Source organism: Chiloscyllium punctatum, chromosome 8 (assembly GCF_047496795.1).
Source record: "Chiloscyllium punctatum isolate Juve2018m chromosome 8, sChiPun1.3, whole genome shotgun sequence".
Lineage (NCBI taxonomy): Eukaryota > Metazoa > Chordata > Chondrichthyes > Orectolobiformes > Hemiscylliidae > Chiloscyllium > Chiloscyllium punctatum.
The window spans coordinates 122030480-122055835 of NC_092746.1; the positions used below are offsets into that span (position 1 = coordinate 122030480).

At 42.0% G+C, this 25356-nt stretch overlaps 1 protein-coding gene across 7 annotated transcripts in view; it reads right to left on the minus strand.

Moving 5' to 3' along the window:
* ctdspla (CTD (carboxy-terminal domain, RNA polymerase II, polypeptide A) small phosphatase-like a) overlaps positions 1 to 25356 on the minus strand; it is a 281371-nt gene that overhangs the window by 103826 nt on the left and 152189 nt on the right. For all 7 annotated transcript variants that reach the window (XR_011961418.1, XR_011961417.1, XR_011961419.1 and 4 more), the window contains one exon: positions 2130 to 2287. Coding sequence is in view for 3 of the 7 variants with exons in the window: in XM_072576378.1 (XP_072432479.1) it covers positions 2130 to 2287 (158 nt within the window). In the remaining 4 variants the exon portion in view is untranslated. The remainder of the gene's footprint in view (positions 1 to 2129; positions 2288 to 25356) is intronic.

The window sequence follows — 25356 nt, forward strand, 5'->3', positions numbered from 1 at the left end:
ATGAGGTCATGCTTCAGCTGTACAAGACACTGGTAAGGCCACACCTAGAGTATTGTGTACAGTTCTGGTCACCACAATGTAGGAAGGATGTGGAAGCTTTGGAAAGGGTTTAGAGGAGATTTACTGGGATGTTGCCTGGTATGGAAGGAAGACCTTATGAAGAAAGGCTGAGGGAACTGAGGTTGTTTTCATCGGGCAGAAGGTTGAGAAGTGACTTAATCGAGACATATCAGATAATCAGAGGGTTAAATAGGGTGGACAGCGAGAGCCTTTTTCCTCAGATGGTGAAGGTTAACATGAGAGGACAGATATTTGGGGTAGTGTTTTTACTCCGAGAATAGTAGGGACATGGAACAGCCTGCCTGCAACAGTAGTAGACTTGCCCACGTTGAGGGCATTTAAATGGGCATTGGACATACATATGGATAATAATCTGCTTTCCATAGGGACCGTTCACTCTGCGACTCCCTTGTCAGCTCCACATTCCTTTCCCACTTCTCCTCCACACCCTGCACCTTTCCCTCCAACTGCAGGAAGTGCAAGACCTGTCCCTACACCTCCGGCCAAGGCCCCAAGCAATCATTCCAAATCTGGCAAAGATTCACCTACACCTCTTCTAACCTGGTTTACTGCATCCCTTGCTACCAATGTGGTCTCCTCTACATCGGAGATACAAAGTGCAGGTTCACAGAGCATTTTGATAGTATGAAACATTTTGATAGAGGATACAGAAATGTTTCTTTTTGTGAAGTGCATAACGAGGGGTCATCAATATGGGATAGTCACCAAGAAATTCAATAGGGAATTCAAAAGGAACCTCTTTACCCAACCAGCAGAAAGAATGGGAAACTCTCTATCACAGGGAGCAGATGAAGCACATGGTGTATTTTAAAAGAAACTGAAAAAACATTTGAAGGAGTAAGGGATAAATGATAGATTTAGATGAGAAAAGAGAAGGCTCAAACGGAGCACAAATACCGACGTGCTTGGGCTGAATATCTTGTTTCTGTATCAGATGTCTCACCGAATTTTAATTACAAGGGGACGTGTCATCCCATTGGCTTTTTTATTGCCATGCCCTTCATTTTCGATTCTCTCTAAACAATAGTTTGCCTCTAAAATCTGTCTTAACTATTTATTTTAACCTTGAAAATGTTGGTTCTTTTTTCTGCCTCTCTTTTTGGGAACAGAAGTGTTTTGTGACAGAATTATTTTAACCAGCTTCCAATCAGTTATTCAATCTACGAGCTAAGAAAGAGCTTAAATTTTCATGGGTTACTTTTGCTCTGTGTCTCATGGTCTTATGGTTAAAAATTTTCAGCTAAAATTTTGAACATGCAAGATCCAAGGCAGTAATGCCTGCTGCCCTATGGACCAAGTTACAACAGCTGTGCTTCTGTTTGAACAGGCCCTTGCTCTCAGTTCTCACAGAGTGGTTGCAGAGTAGTCGCAATAATTTTCAAGTCTCTAAATGGAGTCACAGTTGGAAAAAATTTGAACTATGAACTTTCAACTTTAAAGAACACTTTAGAAAAGTTTTGAACAGTGAAACAAAAACTTCACTGGAGATTTTAACGGCAGATTAAAATGTCTGAATATGGTCCAAGATTTAAAAGGTTGGAACAGTTTGCACCTTTGCCAAAAATACTTTTGGGCCTCGCCTGTAACTCTGTTTCTAAATATGCAAACTCTTCATTATTGAACTCCTTTGTGAGAAAGCCAAACGCTTTTAAATGGTCAATTAATCATGAAACTGTGACAGAACAGAGACATTCTGAAAGGTACTTCAATGTGGTGCCAAAGATCTCAACAACATTTTACCAAAAATCTCCAACTTTCAGTTTAAGATGGAAATACTGGCACATTTTAAAATTATGAAGCAAGTAGCTGGTGACAGTTGGCTCTGACCAGGAGCATCAATTGTATTCATTTATTTCTAATTCCTTTGTTAATTTTTTGATCTGAAACCATTTTGATTGACAACTGATTCTTAATGGAGTAAATTAATATTTTATCTATAATGATAGTTACTCGGTAGCGAAGAATAAGTTTTCAGTTGAGCAGCAGCTTCCATGTGGAAATTTGCTCTCCAAATTCTTGTTCACGAATGACAGTGAAACAAAACACACCTTAGCAATTGACCCATTCTCCTCCACCGTTGGGATCTGAGCATTGCTGTTGCAGTTGCTGGTCGTCGACTCCACATTGTAGTCACGAAAGCAACAGAGGAATGAGTTGAAAAAGCTTCGACTCCTCTGTTTCTTCAAGCTGAGGCTGCTCTGAGAAACTGAAAGAGAACATGATTTTTAAAAATTAGTTGAAGGAAAGTAATTGCCATTGTGTTGTGCTACAATGTTCTTGACAGGAAGGAGAATTGTTTCTCCAGGATACTTCAGTTCCCTCACTAAATTTACCTTCTTCATGAGTTGACTGTGTTAAAGATGTTTGATGAAAAATTAAGAGAGTTTTTTTTCTTGACTAACTTTCATAATGGAAACTCTTAGAAACAAAACTGATTCACACCAATGTTTCTTATGATGGGGTATAAATATCAGATGAGTTGACAGAAAGTCAACTTTTTTTTTTAACCTGATTAGATATTTCAGTGGAATAGGAACATACAAAACACATGGGTTACAGGCACCCCTGGAGGCAGCACAGTGATTGACAATCACAGGGATGGTACAGTTGATTTAAGAAAAATAATCAAAACTTTCGTAAAGAGGCAGCCATTCAGTGCATTGTGCATGTGCCAGCTCCTTGAAATCTAATATAGAATCGTAAAATCCCTACAGTGTGGAAACAGGCCATTTAGCTCAACAAGTCCACACCGACCCTCTGAAGAGTATCCCACCAAGACTCATTCCCCTACCGTATTAGTCAACATTTACCCCTGACAAATGCATCTAAACTACACATCTCAGAACTCTATGGGCAATTTAGCATGGCTAATTCACCTAAACAGCACATCTTTGGATTGTGGGAGCAAACTGGAGCACCCAAAGGAAACCCACGCAGACACGGTGAGAATGTGCAAACTTCACACAGACAGTCGCCCAAGGCTGGAATCATACCCGGGTCCCTTGCACTGTGAGACAGCAGTGCTAACCACTGAGCCACCAAGCTGCCCACAGGTAGCAGGACAGGTAGCACTGAGGTGGTGGGGAGGCTGCAGGGGGATTTGGACAGATTAGGAGAGTGGGCAAGGAAGTGGCAGGTGGAGTAAAACGGAAAAGTGGTAGGAAGAAAAGGACATGGACTATTTTCTAAATGGGGAGAAAATTTAGAAGTCTGAAGTGCAAAGAGACTTGGGAGATTTAGTCCAGGATTCTTTCAATGTAACCTTACAGGTTGAGTCACTCTTTAGGGAAGGCAAATGCAATGATGGCATTTATTTTGGGAGGACTTGAACATAAAAGCAGTGACGTGCTTCTGAGGCTCTATATGGCTCTGGCTTGAGCACATTTGGGGTACTGTGTGCAGTTTTGGACCTATTATCTCAGGAAGGATGTTTGACCCTAAAGCGAGTTCAGAGGAGGTTCACAAGAATGGTCCCAGGAATGAAAAAGCTTAATGTTTGAGGACTCTGGGTCTTTACACGATGGAATTTCGAAGGATGAGAAACTTACAGAACACCGAATGGCCTGGACAGAGTGGATGTTGGGAAGATGTTTCCATGGGGAGGAGAGACTAGAACCGAGGGCAATGCCTTAGGGGAAAGGGAAGCCCTTTTAGAGTGGAGATAAGGAGAAATTTCTTCAGCCAAAGAGTGGTGAATCTCTGGAATTCACCGCCACAGGAGGCTGTGGAGGCCAGTCATTGAGTGTATTTAAGACTGAGATAGATGGGTTCTTGAGTATCAAGGGAATCAAGGGTTACAGGGAGAATGGGGATGAGAAATTTACCAGCCATTATTGAATGGTTGAGCAGACTCAGTAGGCTGAATGGCCTAACTTCTGCTCCTGTGTGTTATGGTCAGGCTAACCTCTCTACTCCCCTTCCATAGCTCTGCAAAATGTTCTCCTTATTGTACCAATCCAGCTTCCTTCTGAAAGTTACACTTTATGGAAGACATGCACTTCTTTCAGGCAGTGTATTGTAGATTGTAAAAATGTTAAGTTTGTATTCTCTGATAGAATGCTGAGAATAGTTTCTCCTATTAACCTTTCAAAATTCATTATTCTGAATACCCAGAATAACATTCCCACTGACCAACTCTCCTTGAATGAAAATAACCCATTTTTTCTAGTCTTTCCAGATAACTGAATTATTTTCCTCCTACAATCAGCTCATCATGCTGGCTTGCACAAGAAGCCTGCTTTGTTCCAACACAAATATTCAAGAGACCATCCTATCGATTAACATGTGATTTCTTTTTTGCCAATGTTTCATAGTAAAAGTGCAATCCTTTCCAAAGAATCGTTCAGCATCTTCACATTTCACTAACCCTGACAATCTTAAAATCCTTTCTAGCCAGCGTGTAACAAAATACAACATCATGCAGTTCCTTCAGATTACATAGATGGTACAAAACGGAACTGAGCTATTTGATCCAATTATGCACAGAGTCGTAGTCATGGAGATGTAGAGCACAGAAACAGACCCTTCGGTCCATGCCGACCAGATATCCTAAATTAATCTACTCCCATTTGCCAGCACTTGGCTCATATCTCTCGAAACCATTCTATTCACGTACCCATCCAGACGACTTTTAGATGTTGTAATTGTACCAGTCTCCACCATCCCCCTGGTAGCTCATTCCATACGCGCACCATCCCCCACGTCAAAAGGTTGCCCTTTAGGTCCCCTTTAAAACTTTCACCTCTCACCTTAAACCTATACCCTCTAGTTATGATCTTTCACAGGATGAAGCCAGCATTTACTGTTTATCCCTAATTATTCAGAGGGCAATTGCTGTGGGTATAGAGTCACATGTAGGGCAGATGAGGTAAGAACATTCGTGAACCATATGGGTTTTTCTGACAATTGACAATGAAACCATGGTCATCATTAGACTCTTAATTCCAGATGTTTATTTAATTCAAATTCCACCATCTGTCATGGCAGGATTTGATCCCAGGTCCCCAGGACATTGCCTGGGTCCCTGGAATAACCGGGAGAAAGCGAGGAGTGCAGATGCTAGAGATCAGTCAAGAGTGTGGTGCTGGAAAAGCACAGGAGGTCAGGCAGCATCCGAGGAACAGAAGAATCAACGTTTCGGGCATATGTCCTTCCTCACGCTAGTAGACTATGCCCCCTCAAACCGGTAGACCTGCACCTAGAAGGGCTTATGCCCGAAATGTCAATTCTCCTGCTTCCCGGATGCTGCCTGACCTGCTGCGCTTTTCCAGCACCACACTCTCGTCTCTGGAATAACAGTTCAGCGATAATACCACTGGGCCATTGCCTCCCTCGATACAGTTCTAATAATATCCTTTTGGATTTATACTGCATTCGCACCACTGTCTTCACATCCTTTCTACACTTTAGAAACCAGAATAATGAAGGAATCAACAGACAGTAGACAACAGGTGCAGAAGTAGGTCATTCGTCCCTTTGAGCCAGCACCACCATTCATTATGATCATCCACAATCAGTATCCTATTCCTGCCTTATCCCCATAACCCTTGATTCCACTATCCTTTAGAGCTCTATCCATCTCTTTCTTGAAAGTATCCAGAGACTTGGCCTTCACTGCCTTCTGGGGCAGAACATTCCACATATCCACCACTCTCTGGGTGAAGAAGTTTCTCCTCAACTCTGTTCTAAATGGTCTATCCCTTATTATATTTGATGATACAGAAATAAGTAGGAAAGCAAATTATAAGAAGGATACAAAGTTTGAAAAAGTATATAGACAGGGGAGTGGGGGAGAATTGTTAGATGGTGTATAATGTCGGAAAACATGAAGCTGTCACAGAGAAAGTAGAAAAGCAGGACACTACTTAAATGGAAAAGAGACTCAAAATGATAAAAAATATCAGGTTATCCTCATGTAAGAATCATGAGCTGCATACAGGTACAAGTAATTAAATAGGCAAATGAAATTCAGACCATTATTGCAAAAGGAATTAATTATAAAAGCAGGCAAGTCTTGTTATAACTACATAGGGGCATTGGTGATACTACATCCAGAATACAGTCTGCAGGTTTGATCTTGGTTACAGATGGAATAAAGACCACATATTTTTATTTATTTTGGATTGTGGACAAAAGTTGTGAAAGTATACTGCCTCAAACAAGGACTTTGGAAGATGTTGCAATTTTAAAACAAGTTATTAGAACTCAGTGAGAGTTGCATTAACACTTGTGTCCGAACGGTGAGGAAGGATCTTGCAGACTCATCGGCACCCTGAGTGAGTGTTTGGCAAGCTCTGTTCAGATTGCTGATTTGGTTTTCCCCCAGTCAGGAGCAGCTGTGTAGGTCTGGTGTCATCAGCATGATAACAATTCTTTGATTAGCTCCTGGGCTGATGGACAATGCAGTAGCAGAAAGTTTCCAGACTGAAATTCAGCATTTTTCTCTGTTTGCAGTGAAGGAAAATATAATTGGAGATGAGCCAGCTATTCTCATTCATCATTTACCTGCTTCTGAACAGTGAGACTGAACAACCACCGTGTCTACAGTAAAGAACTGCAAGGAACTGTGATCAGCAACCATAGGATCAAATGGTTCATTTCTGCTCCTACTGTTATTTGAATATATGTTCTAGATAGGTGTATAATTCTTTGTATCATAGGGGGTAGGGTTGTCTTGTTAGTAAGAAATGAAATTAAATCAATAACAATAAACAAGTAGGATCAGATGATGTAGAATCTGTGTGGATAGAGTTGAAGAACAGCAAAGGCTTTTTAAAAACAACATTATAGGAGTTATCTACAGGCCTCCAAACAGTAGTCAAGATTTGGGGTACAAGATACACCAAGAGATAGAAAAGGCAAGTAAGAAAGGCAAGGTTAGATGATCATGGGGGATTTTAATATGTGGGTGCACTTGGAAAATCAGGTAGGTGGTGGATCACAAGAAAATGAATTTGTGGAATGTCTACGAGATGACTTTTTAGAGCAGCTTGTGGTGGAGCCACTAGGGAACAGGTAATACTGGATTTAGTGTTGTGCAATGAGTCTGGCTTGACAAGGAACCCTTAGGAGGCAGTGACAGCATTGTGATAGAATTTATTCTAATTTGAGAGAGAGAGAGAGAGAGAGAGAGAGAGAGAGAAGAATCAGATGTAATGGTATTACAATTGAATAAAGGCAATTACAGAGGCATGCGAGAGGAGCTGGGTAGAATCGACTAGGAGAGCAGCCTAGTAGGAAAGACAGTGGAACAGCAATGGCAGGAGTTCCTGGGAGAAATCCAGGAGACACAGCAACAATTCTCCCCAAGGGAAAAGAAGCATACTGAAGAGAGAATGAGGCAACCGTGGCATCAGGAGAAGCATAAAAGCAAAAAAAAACAAGCACATAATGTGGTGAAGGGCAGTGGGAAGCTAGAAGACAATTAAGAAAAAAAAAATAAGGAGGGTAAGCTAGCCAGTAACATTAAAAAACATTGCAAGAGTTTCTATAGATGTATATAGGGCAAAAGAGAAGCAAAAGTGGACACTGGACTGCTGGAGTAGCAGTAGCGACAAAGAAATGGCTGAGGAACTGAATAAGTCTTCATGTTGGAAGACATAAGCAATATCACAAAACGTCAAGAGAGTTGGGGGGGACAGAGGTCAGTATGGTGGCCATCACTAAGGAGAAGGTGCAAGAAAAACTAAGATCTGAAAGTAGATAAGTCACCTGAACAAGATGGACTAAACTGAAGGAAATGGCTGAAGAAATAATGGAAGCTTTAGTAGTGATCTTTCAGGAATTACTGGAGTCAGCAAAGGTCTCAGAGGACTGGAAAATTGCTAATGTAACCCCCCAACTCCCCCATTTAAGAAGGGAGCAAGGAAAAAGATGGGAAATTATAGGCCGATTAGCCTGACCTCAATTGTTCATAAGGTTTTGAAGTCTGTTGATGAGGATAAGATTTCTGAATACATGGAAATGCATGGTAAAATAGGGCAAAGTAATCACAGTTTCATCAAGGGTTTGTCATGCTGTTAGAAATCTGTTTGAATTCTTTGAGGAGGTAACAAGCAGGTTAGACCATGGAGAGCCAATGCGTTATCTATCTGGACTTCTAGAAAGGTGCTGTGCAGGAGGCTGCTGAGTAAGATAAGGGCCCATGTTACTAAGAAGCAAAGTATGAGCATGGAGAGAAGATTAGCTGTCTGGCAGAAGGCAAGGAGTGGGGATAAAAGGGTCCTCCTCAGGATGGAAGCTGGTGACTAGTGGTTTTCCACAAGGGTCAGTGTTGAGACCACAACTTTTCACTTTATACATTAATGATCTGGATGAAGGAACTGAGGAACTGGATATTCTGGCTAAGTTTACAGGTGATACAAAGTAATGTGGAGGGACAGGTAGCATTGAGGAGATGGGGGGGGGGGGTGGCTGCAGAAAAATTTAGACAGGTTAGGACAGTGAGCAGAGAAGTGGCAGATGAAATACAATGTGAGAAAGTGTGAGGTCATATTGGTAAGAAGAATAGAGACATGGACTATTTTCTAAATGGGGAGAAAATTCATAAATCTGAAGTACAAAGGGATTTGGGAATCCTAGCCAGGTTTCTCTTGAGGTAAATTTGCAGGTTGAGTCTGTAATTAGGAAGGCAAATACAAATGTTGGCAGTCATCTCGACAAGACTAGAATATAAAAGCAGGGATGTACTTCTGAGGCTTTAAAAAGCTCTGGACAGACCACATTTAGAGTATTGTGAGCAATTCTGTGCCCCAAACATCAGGAAACATGTACTGGACTTGGAACAGGTCCAAATGAATGATCCCAGAAATGAAAGGCTTCACATATGAGGAACGTTTGAGAACTCAGATTATACTCAATGGAGTGTGGGCGGGGGGGGGAAATCTGATTGAAACTTCCAGAATACTGAACAGCCTGGACAAAATGGACATGCGGAAAATGTTTCCACTGGCACGAGGAACGAGGTCCCGAGGGCATAGTCTTAGGATAAAGGAAAGACTCTTTTGAACGTAGATAAGGAGGAACTTCTTTAGCCAGAGTGGTGAATCTGTGAAATTCATTACCACAGAAGGCTGTGGAGGCCAGGTCATTGAGTATATTTAAAACAGCAATAGATAAGTTCTTGACTGCCAAAGGGATCAAAGGTGACGGGAAGCAAGTGGGAAAATTGGCTTGAAAAATGCATCAGCCACGACTGAATGGCGGAGCAGACCTGATTGGTCGAATGGCCTAATTTCTGCTCCTGTGTCTTATGGTTTAACCAATTTCTATGCAAACTCGTTTCCCTTGAAAGTTTATAGAGCAAGTATCTATAGAAAAAGAAGCAAAAAGTATTTTTATAACCTGACACAATATGGATTCTAAATACGTTATCACCATAATTTCTGCAACTTTTGGTCTCTTGGCTAGATGTACAAATGGCCTGTACCTTTACTGCATTAACTGTACCTTAACACATTGGATTTGTTACATAATAACAAAGTTCAAATTCTGTGTCAACATCTGAATATGAATGCAGTAAATCTGGACCGGCAGCAAAGAAATAACCTTGATAGACTGTTGTCAAAACCCAAAATTTGTTTATGGACAACCCCGATCCAATCTGGTCAGTCCCATGTTCTCTGGGTGAACCAAGTCACCTCAGGGAAAACCAAGTAATCAGTCACGACGCCACAGCTGCACACATATTCCAAGAATATAATAAACAGTGGGGGCTTTCCTTTACAAACTTGCAGCTTATCAAAACTGTAATAATACTATACTACCCTGCTGTATATGATTCTTTAAATGCAGAAAGGGTGGAACGCTCTACATCTTCCAAAATAAAATGGCTTATCTTTATTTATGTTTGGTAATTTTGCCAGCTTCCTTTCTTGTCATTTAGGACCGAGCTAGGCACATAGCTTATTAAATGGTAAGTCAATCGAGAGTGCAAATAATCAATGTTGAACCACTGGATGACATGCTAGAAATTTTAAAATTGCAGCACGCTTTCACATGAACAACTGACTGTGGTGCCTGTCCCATCAGCGGGTGAAGTTCCATTAAGCAGGCTCCAGAAGACCAACCTGTCACCTGTAAGAAAGATAGGTGCGACTGACAAGTCTTTCACATAAGGCTTGTTTTGAGATGGGACTCCCTGGTTTTGTTGAGCAATGTTCTCTTCCAGTTTGACTCTGATCAAAAGGAAGGGAAGCGTATGCGGTACTAGAAATCTAAAATGATACATCACAAAAGGAAGCCATTCAATCCATTACATTTGTACATCCTCTTTTAAAGAATTAACATTAATGTGCTGGGACTTGACCAGGAATTAAATTCCTTTACAGTAGAATCCCTAGTGTAGAAACAGACCATTTGGCCCAACAAGTCCCATCCCCCTACCCTATTACCGTCATTTACACCTGACTAATCCACCTAACTTACACATTCCTGGACACTATGGGCAATTTAGCATGGCCAATTCACCCTAACCAGCACATCACTGGATTGTGGAAGGAAACCAGAGGAAACCCACATGGGACACTGAGAGAACGTGCAAACTCTACACAGTTGCCAGAGGCTGGAATCAAACCGGGTCCCTGGCGCTGTGAGGCAGCAGCGCTAACCACTGAGCCGCCCCTTAATATAAAGGATTGGACTTGAACAGTTTCATTTAGGATAAGGATAAGGGGTAGCAGATTTAGAACAGACATGTGGAGAAATTACTTCTCTCAAAGAAGTATCTGTAGAATTCACTACTCTAGAGTACATTGGTTGCTGAAATATTGAGTAAATTTGAGGAGGAGATGAACAAAATTTTAATTAATTCCGGCTTAATTTAAATTAATGGTTTGAAGGAGTATGGACAGCAAGCGGGAAAATGGAGTGATGGTTGAGACAGGATCACTCAATCATATTAAATGGCAGAGCTGTACCGAGGGATTGAATTGCCGACTCCTACTTCTTATACTGTTCCTAACTGCAAGCTTATCAATATCGAAACTTCAAACTTACTTCAGAAGTACTTCACTGGCTGTAAAGCATTTAAGGATGTTCTACGGTTGCAAAAGTCCTACAGAAATGCAAAGCAAAGTTCATTTTTACTTGCTAAAAACATTCATAACCTATAACACAAACATACTGTGCTAAGTACTGCAATTAAGTATTTTTTTAAAAACCTATCCCTTGAAATGAGGTGTGGGGTAATGACAATGGCTCTTAAACCACCAACCACTTCTTTCAAACCTATTGAATGATTTGGAGATGCCGGTGTTAGACTGGGGTGTACAAAGTTAAAAATCACACAACACCAGGTTATAGTCCAACAAGTTTAATTGGAAGCACACTAGCTTTCGGAGTGTCGCTCCTTCATCAGGTGGTAGTGGAGGGCTCAATCCTAACACACAGAATTTATAGCAAAAGTGTGATGTAACTGAAATTATACATTGAAAAATGGATTGTCTGTTAAACCTTTCATCTGTTAGAATGCCATGACAGTTTCACTTCTTTCATGTGTAAATCACAAAACTTTTTTTAAAAAAAAGTTGCATTCTCAAGTTAGCTGTTAACAATGGTGATAGTTAGGTAAAAACAATGACTGCAGATGTTGGAAACCAGATTCTGGATTAGTGGTGCTGGAAGAGCACAGCAGTTTAGGCAGCATCCAAGTAGCTTTGAAATCGACGTTTTGGGCAAAAGCCCTTCATCAGGAATAAATGGTGATAGTTAGGCAATATGTTGAAGGTGTTGACCCCCTGTGTTCTCTGTCTATGCCATGATGTTTAGATTGATTCTAATCTAACAGTGAGATAACGGAGTTTTACATGAATTCATGCAGTTTTTGAGCAAAGTACAATGTAACCCTGAAAGTACAAATTCACCCCACAAAATGTGTGCGCGCATGTGGGTCTTTGTCTGTCTGTCTGTCTGGGTTGGGGGTTGAGAGTGAGAGAAAAGTGTACGTGTGTGTAGTGAGTGCAGAGTGTCTTAAGTCTGTGAGGGGTGCATGCGTGAGTGTGGGAGTGTCTGTATGAGCATCGGTGTGTCCATCTGTGTATATGTATGTCCATGTGTATAGGAGTGCGTGTGTGTGTGTATAGGAGTGCGTGTGTATGTGTATAGGAGTGCGTGTGTGTGTGTGTGTGTGTGTGTGTGGTGCAATGGTGATCACCTGTAATGTGACATGAACCCAAGGTCCCGGTTGAGGCCCTCCCTATGGGTACCGAACTTACCGAAACAAACTATCAGAACACAGGGGGCTAATACCTTCAACATATTGCCTAACTAACATTGTTAACAGCTAACCTGAGAGTGCAACTTTTTTAAAAAAGGTTTTGTGATTTACACATGAAAGAAGTGAAACTGTCATGGTATTCTAACAGATGAAAGGCTTAACAGACAATCCATTTTTCAATGTATAATTTTAGTTACATCACACTGTAAAATTTTGCTACAAATTCTGTGTGTTAGGATTGAGTCCTCCACTATCACCTGATAAGGAGCGACGCTCCGAAAGCTAGTGTGCTTCCAATTAAACCTGTTGGACTATAACCTGTTGTGTGATTTTTAACTTTGTAAACCTATTGTATGACATTATAGGCTGGACAGCTAGTTTGCAAAGCAGAGTGATGCCAACAGCATGGGTTCAATTCCTGCATTGGCTGAGATTACCATGAAGGGTTCTCTTTCTCAACCTCTCCCCTTGTGTGAGGTGTGGTGACCCTCAGGTTAAACCACCATCAATCATCTCTCCAACGAGAGAGCAGCCCTCTGGTAAGACTAAAGCATTTATCCTTTATTACACTGCAGCAGGAGATTTAAAAATATTTTGCAGAACCAGCTTCAGGTTCTCACTACAGGGGTGTGAAGGCTATCAGAAGTCAGCCGAGTATCCCTCGACTGTAAATTGTAAAGCAAGACATTTGATCGACCCATCAGCACCATAGAGTCATAAAGAATGGGATAACAATTCTGCTGTCAGGACAGGTGTAGATGACTGTCTCACAATAACTATTTATTTCTGTAGCCTTTTAACGTAGTGAAACAAGTGCATTTTACTGGGACATTATAGAACAAAATATGACACCAAGTCACATAAGCAGATGTACAAGCAGTTATCGCCAAGTGCTTGGGAAGGGAGACAGGCTTTAAGGGCCATCTGAAGGCAGAAAAGGGTGAAGAGAGATATAATGAGGGAACTCTAAAGCTTTAGAATCAGGTAACAAACCACTGATAAATGATGAAGTGATTAAAATCAGAGATGCTGAAGAGGTCAGATTTTAAAAGAACAGCCATCTTGGATGCTTGAAGGACTAAAGGAAATTATAAAGATGGGAAAGAATAAGGTTGTCGACAGATATGAATACAAGGATGAGGATTTCAAAATTAACGCATTGTTTGACCAGATCCAGCATGGGTCAATGAGGACAGGGGTGATGGAATTGCAGGAGTTCGTAGAAAGTCTTGGGCAGCAAATGTTTAGATGACCTCAAGTTTACGTGTGTATGTGAGATAGTTGAATCCAGAGGTGACAAACAAATCAATGAGGGTTTCAGCAGATGAACTGAGGTAGGAGAGAATTCAGGTGATGTCAAATGAGAAAATTGCAGTCTTAATGTGTGTCGTTAGAAGCTCATCACTGCAGGATAACAGGACGCAAAAACCCTGGTTTAGATTCAGATATCTACCAGGGAGAGAACGTGGGAGCCAGTAGCAGGGGATCAGAGTTTGCAGTGTGGGCTGAAGACAATGGCTTCAATCTCCCCAATAGTTAACTGGAGGAAATTTCAGTCCGACCATTACTGAATATTGGATAAACAGGCTGATCACTTAGAAATATAGAAAATTGGTGAAGGAGGCGGCCATTCGGCCCTTCAAACTGCACCACCATTCAATATGATCATGGCTGATGATGCAGTTACAGTACCCCAGTCCGGCTTTCTCTCTACATCCCTTGATCCCTTTAGCTGCAATGGGCATGTCCAACTCCCTCTTGAATGTATTTAAGGAACTGGCCCCAGCTTCCTGTTAAACTTGAGAGAGAGTCCAGAAAATATTTCCAAAAATGTTGCCAGAACTGGAGGGCTTGAGTTATATGGAGAGGCTGAATAGGCTGGGGCTTTTTTCATTGGAGGGTTGGAGGCTGAGGGGTGACCTTCTAGAAGTTCATAAAATCATGAGCAGCACTGATAGGCTGAATAGACGAAGTGAAGATTAGAGTGGTGCTGGAGAAGCACAGCAGGTCAAGCAGCATCCTAGGAGCAGGAAAAATCGACGTTTCAGGCAAAAGCTCTTCATCAGGAATGATGGTGCAGATAGGTCGGAAGGAAGGTCAACAGATAGGATAGGTCAGGAGGACGGGGAGTAGGAGGAGATAAGGAACCTATGAAGTCGACGTTGATGCTGTGTGGTTGAAGGGTCCCAAAGCAGAAGAGGAGACATCCTTCCTCCAGGTGTCGGGCAGCTTGGATTTGGCAATGAAGGTGGCCCAGGACTTGTATGCACTGAGCTTCCTCCACCACTAAATCCAAGCCACCTGACACTTGGAGAAAGAATGTCTCATCTTCCGCCTTGGGATCCTCCAACCACAAGGCACTAACATCGACTTTACCAGTTTCCTCATCTCCCCTCCTCCCACCTCATACCAGATCCAACCCTCTGACTTGGCACCACCCTCTTGAACTGTCCTACCTGTCTGCTCCACCTTCCCCTCTGACCTATCACACCCCCACTTGCATCCACCTATCGCCTTCCCAGCTACCTTACCCCCATCCCCATCCTCCTATTTATCTCTCAGCCCCCTTTCCCCACATTCCTGATGAAGGGCTTATGCCCAAAACTTTGACTCACCAGCTCCTTGGATGCTCCCTGACCTGCTGTGCTTTTCCAGCATAACACTTTTCATTCTTGAAATCAGTCTGGTTAACTTTAGCTGAACCGCCTCAATAGCAAGAATGTCCTTCCTCAGACTACAAGACCAAAATTGCACACAATACTCAAGGCGTTCCCTCACCAAAGCCCTGTATAACAGCAGCAAGACATTCCTACTCCTATACACAAATGGTCCCACTACGAAGGGCAGTATGCCATTAGCTTTCCTCACTGCCTGCTGCACCTGCATATCAACCTTCAGCAACTATTCCACCATGACACCTAGGTCCCATTATATTATTCACATTATATTAGATTTGCCCACTCAGCCAGCCTGTCCAAGTCACCCTATTGCATATTAGCATCCTCGTCACAGCATACACTGTGATCCCAGCACTGAACCCTGCAGTATCCCACTCTTCTCTGCCTGCAACTCTGAAAAATTACCAGTTTATTCCACCTCTCTGCTTCCTATCAGCCAAACAGTTCCCTATCCACATCAATTCATGGTATTGGAGGTAATCTACTTTAATTTTCCTTACTAATCTATTGTATGGAACCTTGTCAAAAGCCTTCCTGAAGAAGGGCTGATGCCCGAAACGTTGATTCTTCTATTCCTTGGATGCTGCGCTTTTCCAGCAACACATTTTCAGCTCTGATCTCCAGCATCTGCAGTCCTCACTTTCTCCTAAAAGCCTTTTAAAAGTCAAATACACAAAATCTACTGATTAATTCTTATTCACTTTACTGGTCACATCATCAAAAAAAATTCCGGAAGATCTGTCAAGCATGATTTCGCTTTAGTGAATCCAATTCTGTCACTGCTTTCCAAATGTCCAGTTACTACATCCTTAATAATTGACTCCAGCATTTTTCCCCACCACTGATGTCAGGTTAATCAGCCTATAAGAACTCATTTTCTCTCTCCCTATTTTTAAGAAACAAACACAGGATCCTTTTTAAATCTTTCCCCTCCCACCTTAAACCTATGGACTCTTTCCGCTCCGCCCCCCCCCCCCCCCCCAAACCTTGGAAAAAATCCTCGTCTATTCACTCTATCCATGCCCCGCATGATTTTATAAACTTCTGGAAGGTCACCCCTCAGCCTCCCATTCTCCAGGGTAAAAAAAAAGCCCCAGCCCATTCAGCCTCTCCCCATAACTCAAACCCTCCAATCCTGACAACATTCTTGTAAATGTTTTCTGCACTCTCAGGTCTAACAACATCCTTCCTATAGAAGGGCAAATAGAATTGTACACAGTATTCTAAACGTAGACTCACCAATATCTTAAGGGAAAGCAAGATAAGATAAGAGGAGTGATCTACAGATGGATCCTTGGAGGTGATCAGAGCTAACATTCAATCTTGGTTATGTAAAAATAGCTACGTTAACACAGCTCCTTTCATTAGTTTGACATGTATCAAAGCAGTTTACAATGAGGGGGTTTTGAAGTAGATTGTCTGCTATAATATAGGATACTCAGCAATTAATTTGTGCACAGCAAGTTTATGACAACAGCAATGTGATGACAACCAGATGATCTGCTTTTTTGACAAAAGTGTTGTTTGAGGGATAAATATTGCCCCATGACCAGGGAGATCTTGCAATTTTGAAATTTTCAGTCCTTAAGTGGCAAGAAAAGTGCCAAGCCACGAGCATGTGAGGTAATTCCACAAGTAGAAAGGAAGCTAATAAATCAACAAAAGCCACAGAATCATACTTAAGACATAAGTGAAAATGCAATGGCAGAGTTCTGCTGTCTCAGTCAAGATGAATGAATGACCCTGGAACAAACAAAAAAAAGCAGAAGGGTGGGAGGCAGAGGCTTCAAAAGATCATATACAAATAAAAAGTTGATCAGTTTAACCAAGCATCTTATGTACTAAGATGACTCATACAGCTTGTTCACTATGTAGCTCTAATGTAACACAAGGCTGCTTATTTTAAAATTCTCCAAAAATGAGTGACCAAACTCCAAAGCAGTTCAGTAAAATTAATGCCTGTAAAACCATGCTATTTTCATCTGCTGAAAGACACAATGTAATTAACTATTTATTGGATCTCAGCTTCTTTCAGCATGCATTCGACAGGCATTTTGTAAAATCAGTATGCATCATAGCAAGACTATTTAAAAGGAATTTTTTTTATTCAGCAGTCTCCCAGCAAAAACTTTTTACAAGAGGTTGCATATTTACTACAGAAATCTAAAACCTGAAAACATGTGACACAATTTGGCGAACATTGTAATTCTCTTGTCACATTCATCTGAAAATAGTTTATTCTTTCTGTGAGACTAGTGACACTTTTATTACGTTTATTGTTTCACTAGGAGCGCTGATGTCAGCAAAAGCATCTACTCTGTATAAGGTAGGATTTCTGTTGCAGCATTGTGCGCAAATCACCAAAAAATAATTCCCTCCTGCAGATGCAAGATCGGAGAATCAAGCTTGCTGTCAGAAGTGAAAACATGCTCCTTGGCCACCAATGACCTGTGCAGCTCAAATTACGATGGAGGTTCAAGGTGATGTCTTGCGTTCACTGACCTGCATGGAAATTTCCTGGCATAAAATCAAGGTTATAAATGTGCAGTTAAGGCTATGTTATTTTACTGTAACTGAAGATGGCCTGTAATATGAATAAAGGCATGTTCTACTGCATTTTACTCTCTCAACAAACTGTTAAACTTACCACCAGACACATATTCCCCTCTCTTCCCTTATTAGTATTTCACAGGGACTGTTTCCTCCAGAACACCTTCTCCACTTCAAAAACATCCCCACACGCTCGGCTCCTTACCATGCAATTCCAGAAGATGTAGTACCTGCCCGTTTACTTCCTCCCTCCTCACTATCCAAGGCTCTGATAGACTTCCAGGTGAAGCAGTGATTTACCTGCATTCACTGTAGGTTAAAAAAAACAACCCAAGCTTCCGGCCACTTCAACACACCACTGTGTTCCCTGGCCAGTATTTCTGGAGGAAACCCACACAGACGTGTGAAGAATGTGCAAACTCTGAACAGGTAGTTGCCAGAGGATAGAATTGAAGCTGGGTCCCAGGTGCTGTGAAGCAGCACTGATAACTACTGAGCCACCAAATTCATTTTTGTTTCTTTTTTCTGGTGATTCATGACTATCACACTTGCTTCAATTGAACCAGCCTCCATGACACTTCTAGGCAGTACGTTCCATTGCTTAACTAATCACTATGTAAAGCTTTCTCTCGCATTTGCTTCTTTTGTTTTAAAACTTAGCCTTCTGGTTCTTGATCCCAATTAGTTTCTCTCACCTACTTTTTCCACATTAGTACTGAGTCAAAGATTACCTTCTTTTACCAAGTTCAGGTTTTTAAGATGTTTTGGTGAATTGGAACTGGTGCTTTATGACACAACTTATTAGTAGACAGACCAAAGCATCCATGATTACACTAACGTGAAACTAATGTTTCAGACCAGTGCACAAATATCTGAATGGTTAAGTTTTATTACCTGGGAGAATGTCCCACTAACTGGATAACTTCCCTTTGGAACTGACCATTCCTTTTTCTTGGTAAAAACACAAGTAGTTGCTCACTGATAAATTTGGAATTATGGTCAACGGACAACATGGGTAAAGCATTAAAGTCAAGAGGAAGAGATAAAGCAATGCATCTGCCTGAAATAGTACCAGTTTTCTCTGGTGAGCTAGCTGGATACTTCAAATATTTGCCCTTTATCTCATCCCGAAGTCTTCCTCAGTCAGACAGAAGATACAAAAGTTTGAATACACCGTACGAGTAGATTCAAGAACAGCTTCTTCTCTGCTATTACCAGACTTTCAAAAGACCTCTCAAATGTTAATCCTGATCAATCTCTCTCTCTCTCTGCACCTGCAACACTGTATTCTGCACTCTGTTCTGCTACCCTGATGCACTTTGATGAGATTGGTCGAGTAGCAGAAAGCATAAGGGATTGTCAAAGAATACAGGAGGATATAGATAGACTGGAGAGTTGGGCAGAAAAGTGGCAGATAGATTTCAATCCAGACAAATAAATATGAGGTAATGCATTTTGGCAAAACTAATTCTAGAGCGAATTATACAATGAATGGAGGAGCCTTGGGAAAAGCTGATGGGCAGAGAGATCTGGGAGAGCAGGTCCATTGTACCCTGAAGGTTGCTGTACAGGTGGATAGAGTGGTCAAGAAGGCATATAGTATTCTTGCCTTCATTGGACGGAGTGTTGAGTATAAGAGTTGGCAAGTCATGTTAAAATTGTACAGGACGTTGGTTCGGCCGCATTTGGAATACTATATTGTTCTGGTCGCCACATTACCAAAAGGATGTGGACACTTTGGAGAGGGTGCAGTGAAGGTTTACGAGGTATTGCCTGGTATAGAAGATGCTAGCTATGAAGAGAGGTTGAGTAGGTTAGGTTTATTTTCATTAGAAAAAAGGAGATTGAGGGGGGACCTGACTGAGGTTTACAAAATCATGAAGGGTATAGACAAGGTGAATAGAGACAAGCTTTTTTCCCAGGGTGAAGGATTATATAATGAGAGGTCACACTTTCAAGGTGAGAGGTTGAAAGTTTAAGGGGGATACATGCAGCAAGTACTTCACACAGAGTACTTCACACAGATGCATGAGTAGGTGGGGAGCAGAGGAATACAGATGCTTAGGAATTGACCGACAAGTTTAGACAGTACATTTGGATTGGCTCAGGCTTGGAGGGCTGAAGGGCCTGTTCCTGGGCTGTAAATTTTCTTTGTATGATATGATCTGCCTGTACAGCATGCAAAAGCAACACTTTTCACTGTATATCTGTACATGTGACAAAATCAATAAATAATGGGGGCGGGGGTGGGGATTAAAAACCTGCAGGAAACCTGCATCCTACTAATGATATCAAATGATATGGAGGTAGCATGGGAATATGGTTTTGCAAAAGTGGATCGGGTATGATCTGGAATCAAGGAACCAAATAGCCATACTCCTTCTCCTAGGTTTCTAGGAAGTTGAACAAATGGGCAATCAAGGAGCCTCTTAAGATCAAGAGGAAAATGAATGATTATAGAAAACAGTATGTTGACACCTGATTGAAACATGATGAACACTGTGACCCAAAGTACTGGGTTGGTCACTACTATTTGGCTTACCAATGCAGCAGCTAGTAGGTTCACCACATGTTCCATAAATGACAATTGATTAAATATCCAGATAATGTGCTTTTGGTTGAGGGATAACATTGACCAGGAACCAAAGAGGCACACTGCTCTCTAAAAAGTGCTATGGAATCCTTTACATCCACATAAGGAGATAGATGGCACCTGTTTAACATCTTGTCTGCATGATGCGTGGGGCCTTGGAATAAGCCACCTTATACTAAAGGTGAGAGCACGGTACAACAGCACATTAAATAATAATCAGCACTGGTTATGGCAAAATTGGAGGTGTAGTCACATTACAACAGGATCTTGATCAGATGGGCCAAAGGGCTGAGGAGTGCAGATGGAGTTTAATTTAGATAAATGTGAGGTGCTACATTTTGGGAAAGTAACTCTTAGCAGGACTTAAAACATTTAATGGTAAGGTCATAGGGAGTGTTGCTGAACAAAGAGATCGTGGAATGCAGTGTCATAGCTCTTTGAAAGTAGAGTCACAGGTAGATAGGATAGTGAAGGCAGCATTTGGTATGCTTTGCTTTATTGGACACAACATTGAGTTGGGAGATCATATTGAAACTGTACAGGACATTGGTTAGGCTACTTTTGGAATATTGCATGCAAAACTGGTCTCCTTCATATCAGAAAGATGTTGTGAAACTTGAAAAGGTTCAGAAAAGATTTACAAGGATGTTGCCAGGTTTGGAGGACTTGAGCTGTAGAGAGAGGCTGAATAGGCTGGAGTTGTTTCCCCAGAGCGTCAGAGGCTGAGGAGTGACCTTCTAGAGGTTTATAAGGTCATGAGGGCATGGATAGGATAAATAGACAAAGTCTTTTCCTTGGGGTGGGGGAGTCCAGAACGAGAGGGCATAAGTTAAGGGTGAGAGGGGAAAGATATATAAAAAAAGACCTAAGGGGCAACTTTTTCACGCTGAGGGTGGTGCGTGCATGGAAAGAGCTGCCAGAGGAAGTGGTGGAGGCTAGTACAATTACAACATTAAGAAGGCATCTGGGTGGGTATATGAATAGGAAGGGTTGGGAGAGAAATGGGCCAGGTGCTGGCAAGTGGGACTAAGACTAGGTTAGGATATCTGGTCGGCATGGATGAGTTGGATTGGAGGGTCTGTTTCCGTGTTGTACATCTCTATGACTCTATTTATATAGCATTTAACATTGTAAAAATTACCAAACATTTACAGGAATGATTATTTAACAAAATATAAGGCACAAGAGAGAGGATTTACAACATGTGACCAAAGATTTGATCAAAGTGGTAGATTTTAAAGGCTGTTGAAAATGAAGTTAAACATCACACAACACCAGGTTAAAGTCGAACGGGTTTATTTAGAAGTACAAGCTTTTGGAGCGCTGCTGCTTCAGCAGGTAGCTAGTGGAGCAGGATCATGCCCTACGAGCTACCTGATGCAGGAGCAGTGCTCCGAAAGCTTGTACTTCCAAATAAACCCGTTGAACTATAACCTGGTGTGTGATTTTTAACTTTGACCACCTCAGTTCAACAATGGCACCTCCAAATCATGTTTAAAATTAAGAGAGAGGTTAAGACTTAGATAAAACATTCCAGAGCCCTGACAGCTGAAACGCATGTCCATCAATGAAGGAGTGAAGAAAATTAGGCATATGCAAGATGCATGCATTCAGAGATAGGGAGAGTTACAGGGATAGGGATAGACAGTGTTACAGAGTAGTTTATGTACTATGAGGAAGTTACTTTGATAGGAATGGTTGTAGGGTCTAGATGAGGTGACAGAGACACAAAGGATTTTAAAGGCTAGATAAAGATAGCCAGGGTTGTCAGAGGTGACAGAAATAGAAAGGGTTGTAGGAATTGGAAGGGGTGGCTGAGGAGGATTGCAAGGGATGGAGAGAATTAGAGAGATAGGAATGAAGATAGCCACTGAGGCCAGAACCACTTTGATATAGACTTCACTACAGAGTCACTGTTCACGTAAACATTTAGTTCATTTTATAAACTTTGGGGCAAATAAAAGAAAGTGGGTGCAAAATCATTGTCAAAGGAAGTGTTCAAAATAAATATCAAGCAACTAATTTAGTTCATTACACGATTTCACATCAAAATCGGCAACAAAGCACTTTGAACACAAATGCAGTGAGAGAACACCACTTATTAATGGAATGAAATATTCTTGGGGTGGTTCTGACTGTTAACAGAGTTTTTACCTTTGCTCTACCATCTGTACATAGTCACACCTCAGGCATTTTTGTTCAGTGGAGCTTTTATTACTTGATTGCATGCAGTTAAGTGAGATTTGTTTGCTATAGTTATTTATCTATGGAGCTTTATTTTAAACTCTTGGCACTAACACTCGAACCACGCACATCCAATGAAAGGAGCCTTTCAGAACAGACGCCCTTTATGCCAATGCATTCCAATTCTGGATACAAATTAAGACATAGTCTGGTCTGTGTTGAAATATAGAAACAGAGCACTCCCCTGTAGGTTCAGGAAACTTACTCACTGACAGGTCTGAACAGGAAATTCCCAGATCCATAGTACAGGTTCGAAAATGACCCTGCAGCAAGAACTTTAGGGTGTGTTAAAATAGTAAATCAGGGGTGCAGCTGCTGATTGCTTCCACTGGGAAATACATGAATTGGTGAAATTGTGAAAAACTGTAGATTCACTCAAGCAGCCTCAAATGACAGCTGCTGGAGGGCAATTTACACGCCAGTGGTTTGTTTTCTCCCACAGTGGTCGGCTGTGTCCTGCATGCCCCATTTAATCAAAACAGAACTGAAGTTCAATAAAGGAAGGAGAAAGAACCACCTTGAAGTAAAAGCAGGCAGTGCTGGAAATATTTAACCACTCAGCTAGTTTCTGCAAGGAGAATGAAGGGAAAGGGGCTGTAATTATAGACCTTACAGCATACAAACATGTTATTCCACCCAACTGAATAATGTTCCACGTATGCCCTCTCCCACTTCACGTCACCTTCTTTTACTAGCTTACCTAAATGCATATCATCTCACCACTCTGGACAGTGGATGCAGACATTTCTCCTGAATTTCCAATTAGTGACCAACTTATATTTATAGAACATAGAACAATACAGCACAGAACAGGCCCTTCGGCCCACGATGTTGTGCCGAACTTCTATCCTAGATTAAGCACCCATCCATGTACCTATCCAAATGCCGCTTAAAGGTCGCCAATGAATCTGACTCTACCACTCCCTCGGGCAGCGCATTCCATGCCCCCACCACTCTCTGGGTAAAGAACCCACCCCTGACATCTCCCCTATACCTTCCACCCTTCACCTTAAATTTATGTCCCCTTGTAACACTCTGTTGTACCCGGGGAAAAAGTTTCTGACTGTCTACTCTATCTATTCCTCTGATCATCTTATAAACCTCTATCAAGTCACCCCTCATCCTTCGCCGTTCCAACGAGATAAGGCCGAGAACTCTCAACCTATCCTCGTACGACCAACTCTCCATTCCAGGCAACATCCTGGTAAATCTTCTCTGCACCCTCTCCAAAGCTTCCACATCTTTCCTAAAGTGAGGCGACCAGAACTGCACACAGTACTCCAAATGTGGCCTAACCAAAGTCCTGTACAGCTGCAACATCACCTCACGACTCTTGAATTCAATCCCTCTGCTAATGAACGATAATACTCCATAGGCCTTCTTACAAACTCTATCCACCTGAGTGGCAACCTTCAAAGATCTATGTACATAGACCCCAAGATCCCTCTGTTCCTCCACCTGACCAAGAACCCTACCATTAACCCTGTATTCCGCATTCTTATTTGTTCTTCCAAAATGGACAACCTCACACTTGGCAGGGTTGAACTCCATCTGCCACTCCTCAGCCCAGCTCTGCATCATATCTAAGTCCCTCTGCAGCCGGCAACAGCCCTCCTCACTGTCCACAACTCCACCTATCTTTGTATCATCTGCAAATTTACTGACCCACCCTTCGACTCCCTCCTCTAAGTCATTAATAAACATTACAAACAGCAGAGGACCCAGAACTGATCCCTGCGGAACTCCACTTGTAACTGGACTCCATGCTGAATATTTACCATCTACCACCACTCTCTGACTTCGACCGGTTAGCCAGTTTTCTATCCAATTGGCCAAATTTCCCTCTATCCCATGCCTCCTGACTTTCCGCATAAGCCTACCATGGGGAACCTTATCAAATGCCTTACTAAAATCCATGTACACTACATCCACTGCTCTACCCTCATCCACATGCTTGGTCACCTCCTCGAAGAATTCAATAAGACTTGTAAGGCAAGACCTACCCTTCACAAATCCGTGCTGGCTGTCCCTAATCACGCAGTGTCTTTCCAGATACTCGTAAATCCTATCCCTCAGTACCCTTTCCATTACTTTGCCTACCACAGAAGTAAGACTAACTGGCCTGTAATTCCCGGGGTTATCCCTATTCCCTTTTTTGAACAGGGGCACAACATTCGCTACTCTCCAGTCCCCTGGTACCACCCCAGTTGCCAGTGAAGACGAGAAGATCATTGCCAACGGTACTGCAATTTCCTCTCTTGCTTCCCACATAATCCTAGGATATATCCCGTCAGGCCCGGGGGACTTGTCTATCCTCAAGTTGTTCAAAATGTCCAACACATCTTCCTTCCTAACAGGTATCTCTTCTAGCTTATCAGTCCGTTTCACACTCTCCTCTTCAACAATACGGTCCCTCTCGTTCGTAAATACTGAAGAGAAGTACTTGTTCAAGACCTCTCCTATCTCTTCCGACTCAATACACAGTCTCCCACCACTGTCCTTGATCGGACCTACCCTCGTTCTCGTCATTCTCAGGTTTCTCACATACGCATAGAATGCCTTGGGGTTATCCTTGATCCTATCCGCCAGGGATTTTTCATGCCCTCTCTTAGCTCTCCTAATCCCTTTCTTCAGGTCCCTTCTGGCTATCCTGTATCCCTCCACTGCTCTGTCTGAACCTTGTTTCCTCAACCTTATGTAAGCCTCCTTCTTCCTCTTTACTAGACATTCAACCTCCCTCGTCAACCAAGGCTCCCTCACACGACCATTTCTTTCCTGCCTGATCGGTACATACATATCAAGGACACGTCGTATCTGCTCCTTGAAAAAGTCCCACATTTCCACCACATCCTTCCCTGACACCCTATGCTCCCAACGTATGCTCCTCAAATCCTGTCTTACAGCATCGTAATTTCCCTTCCCCCAATTGTAAAAACTTCCTTGTTGTGCGCACCTATCTCTCTCCATAACCAATGTGAAAGTCACAGAATTGTGGT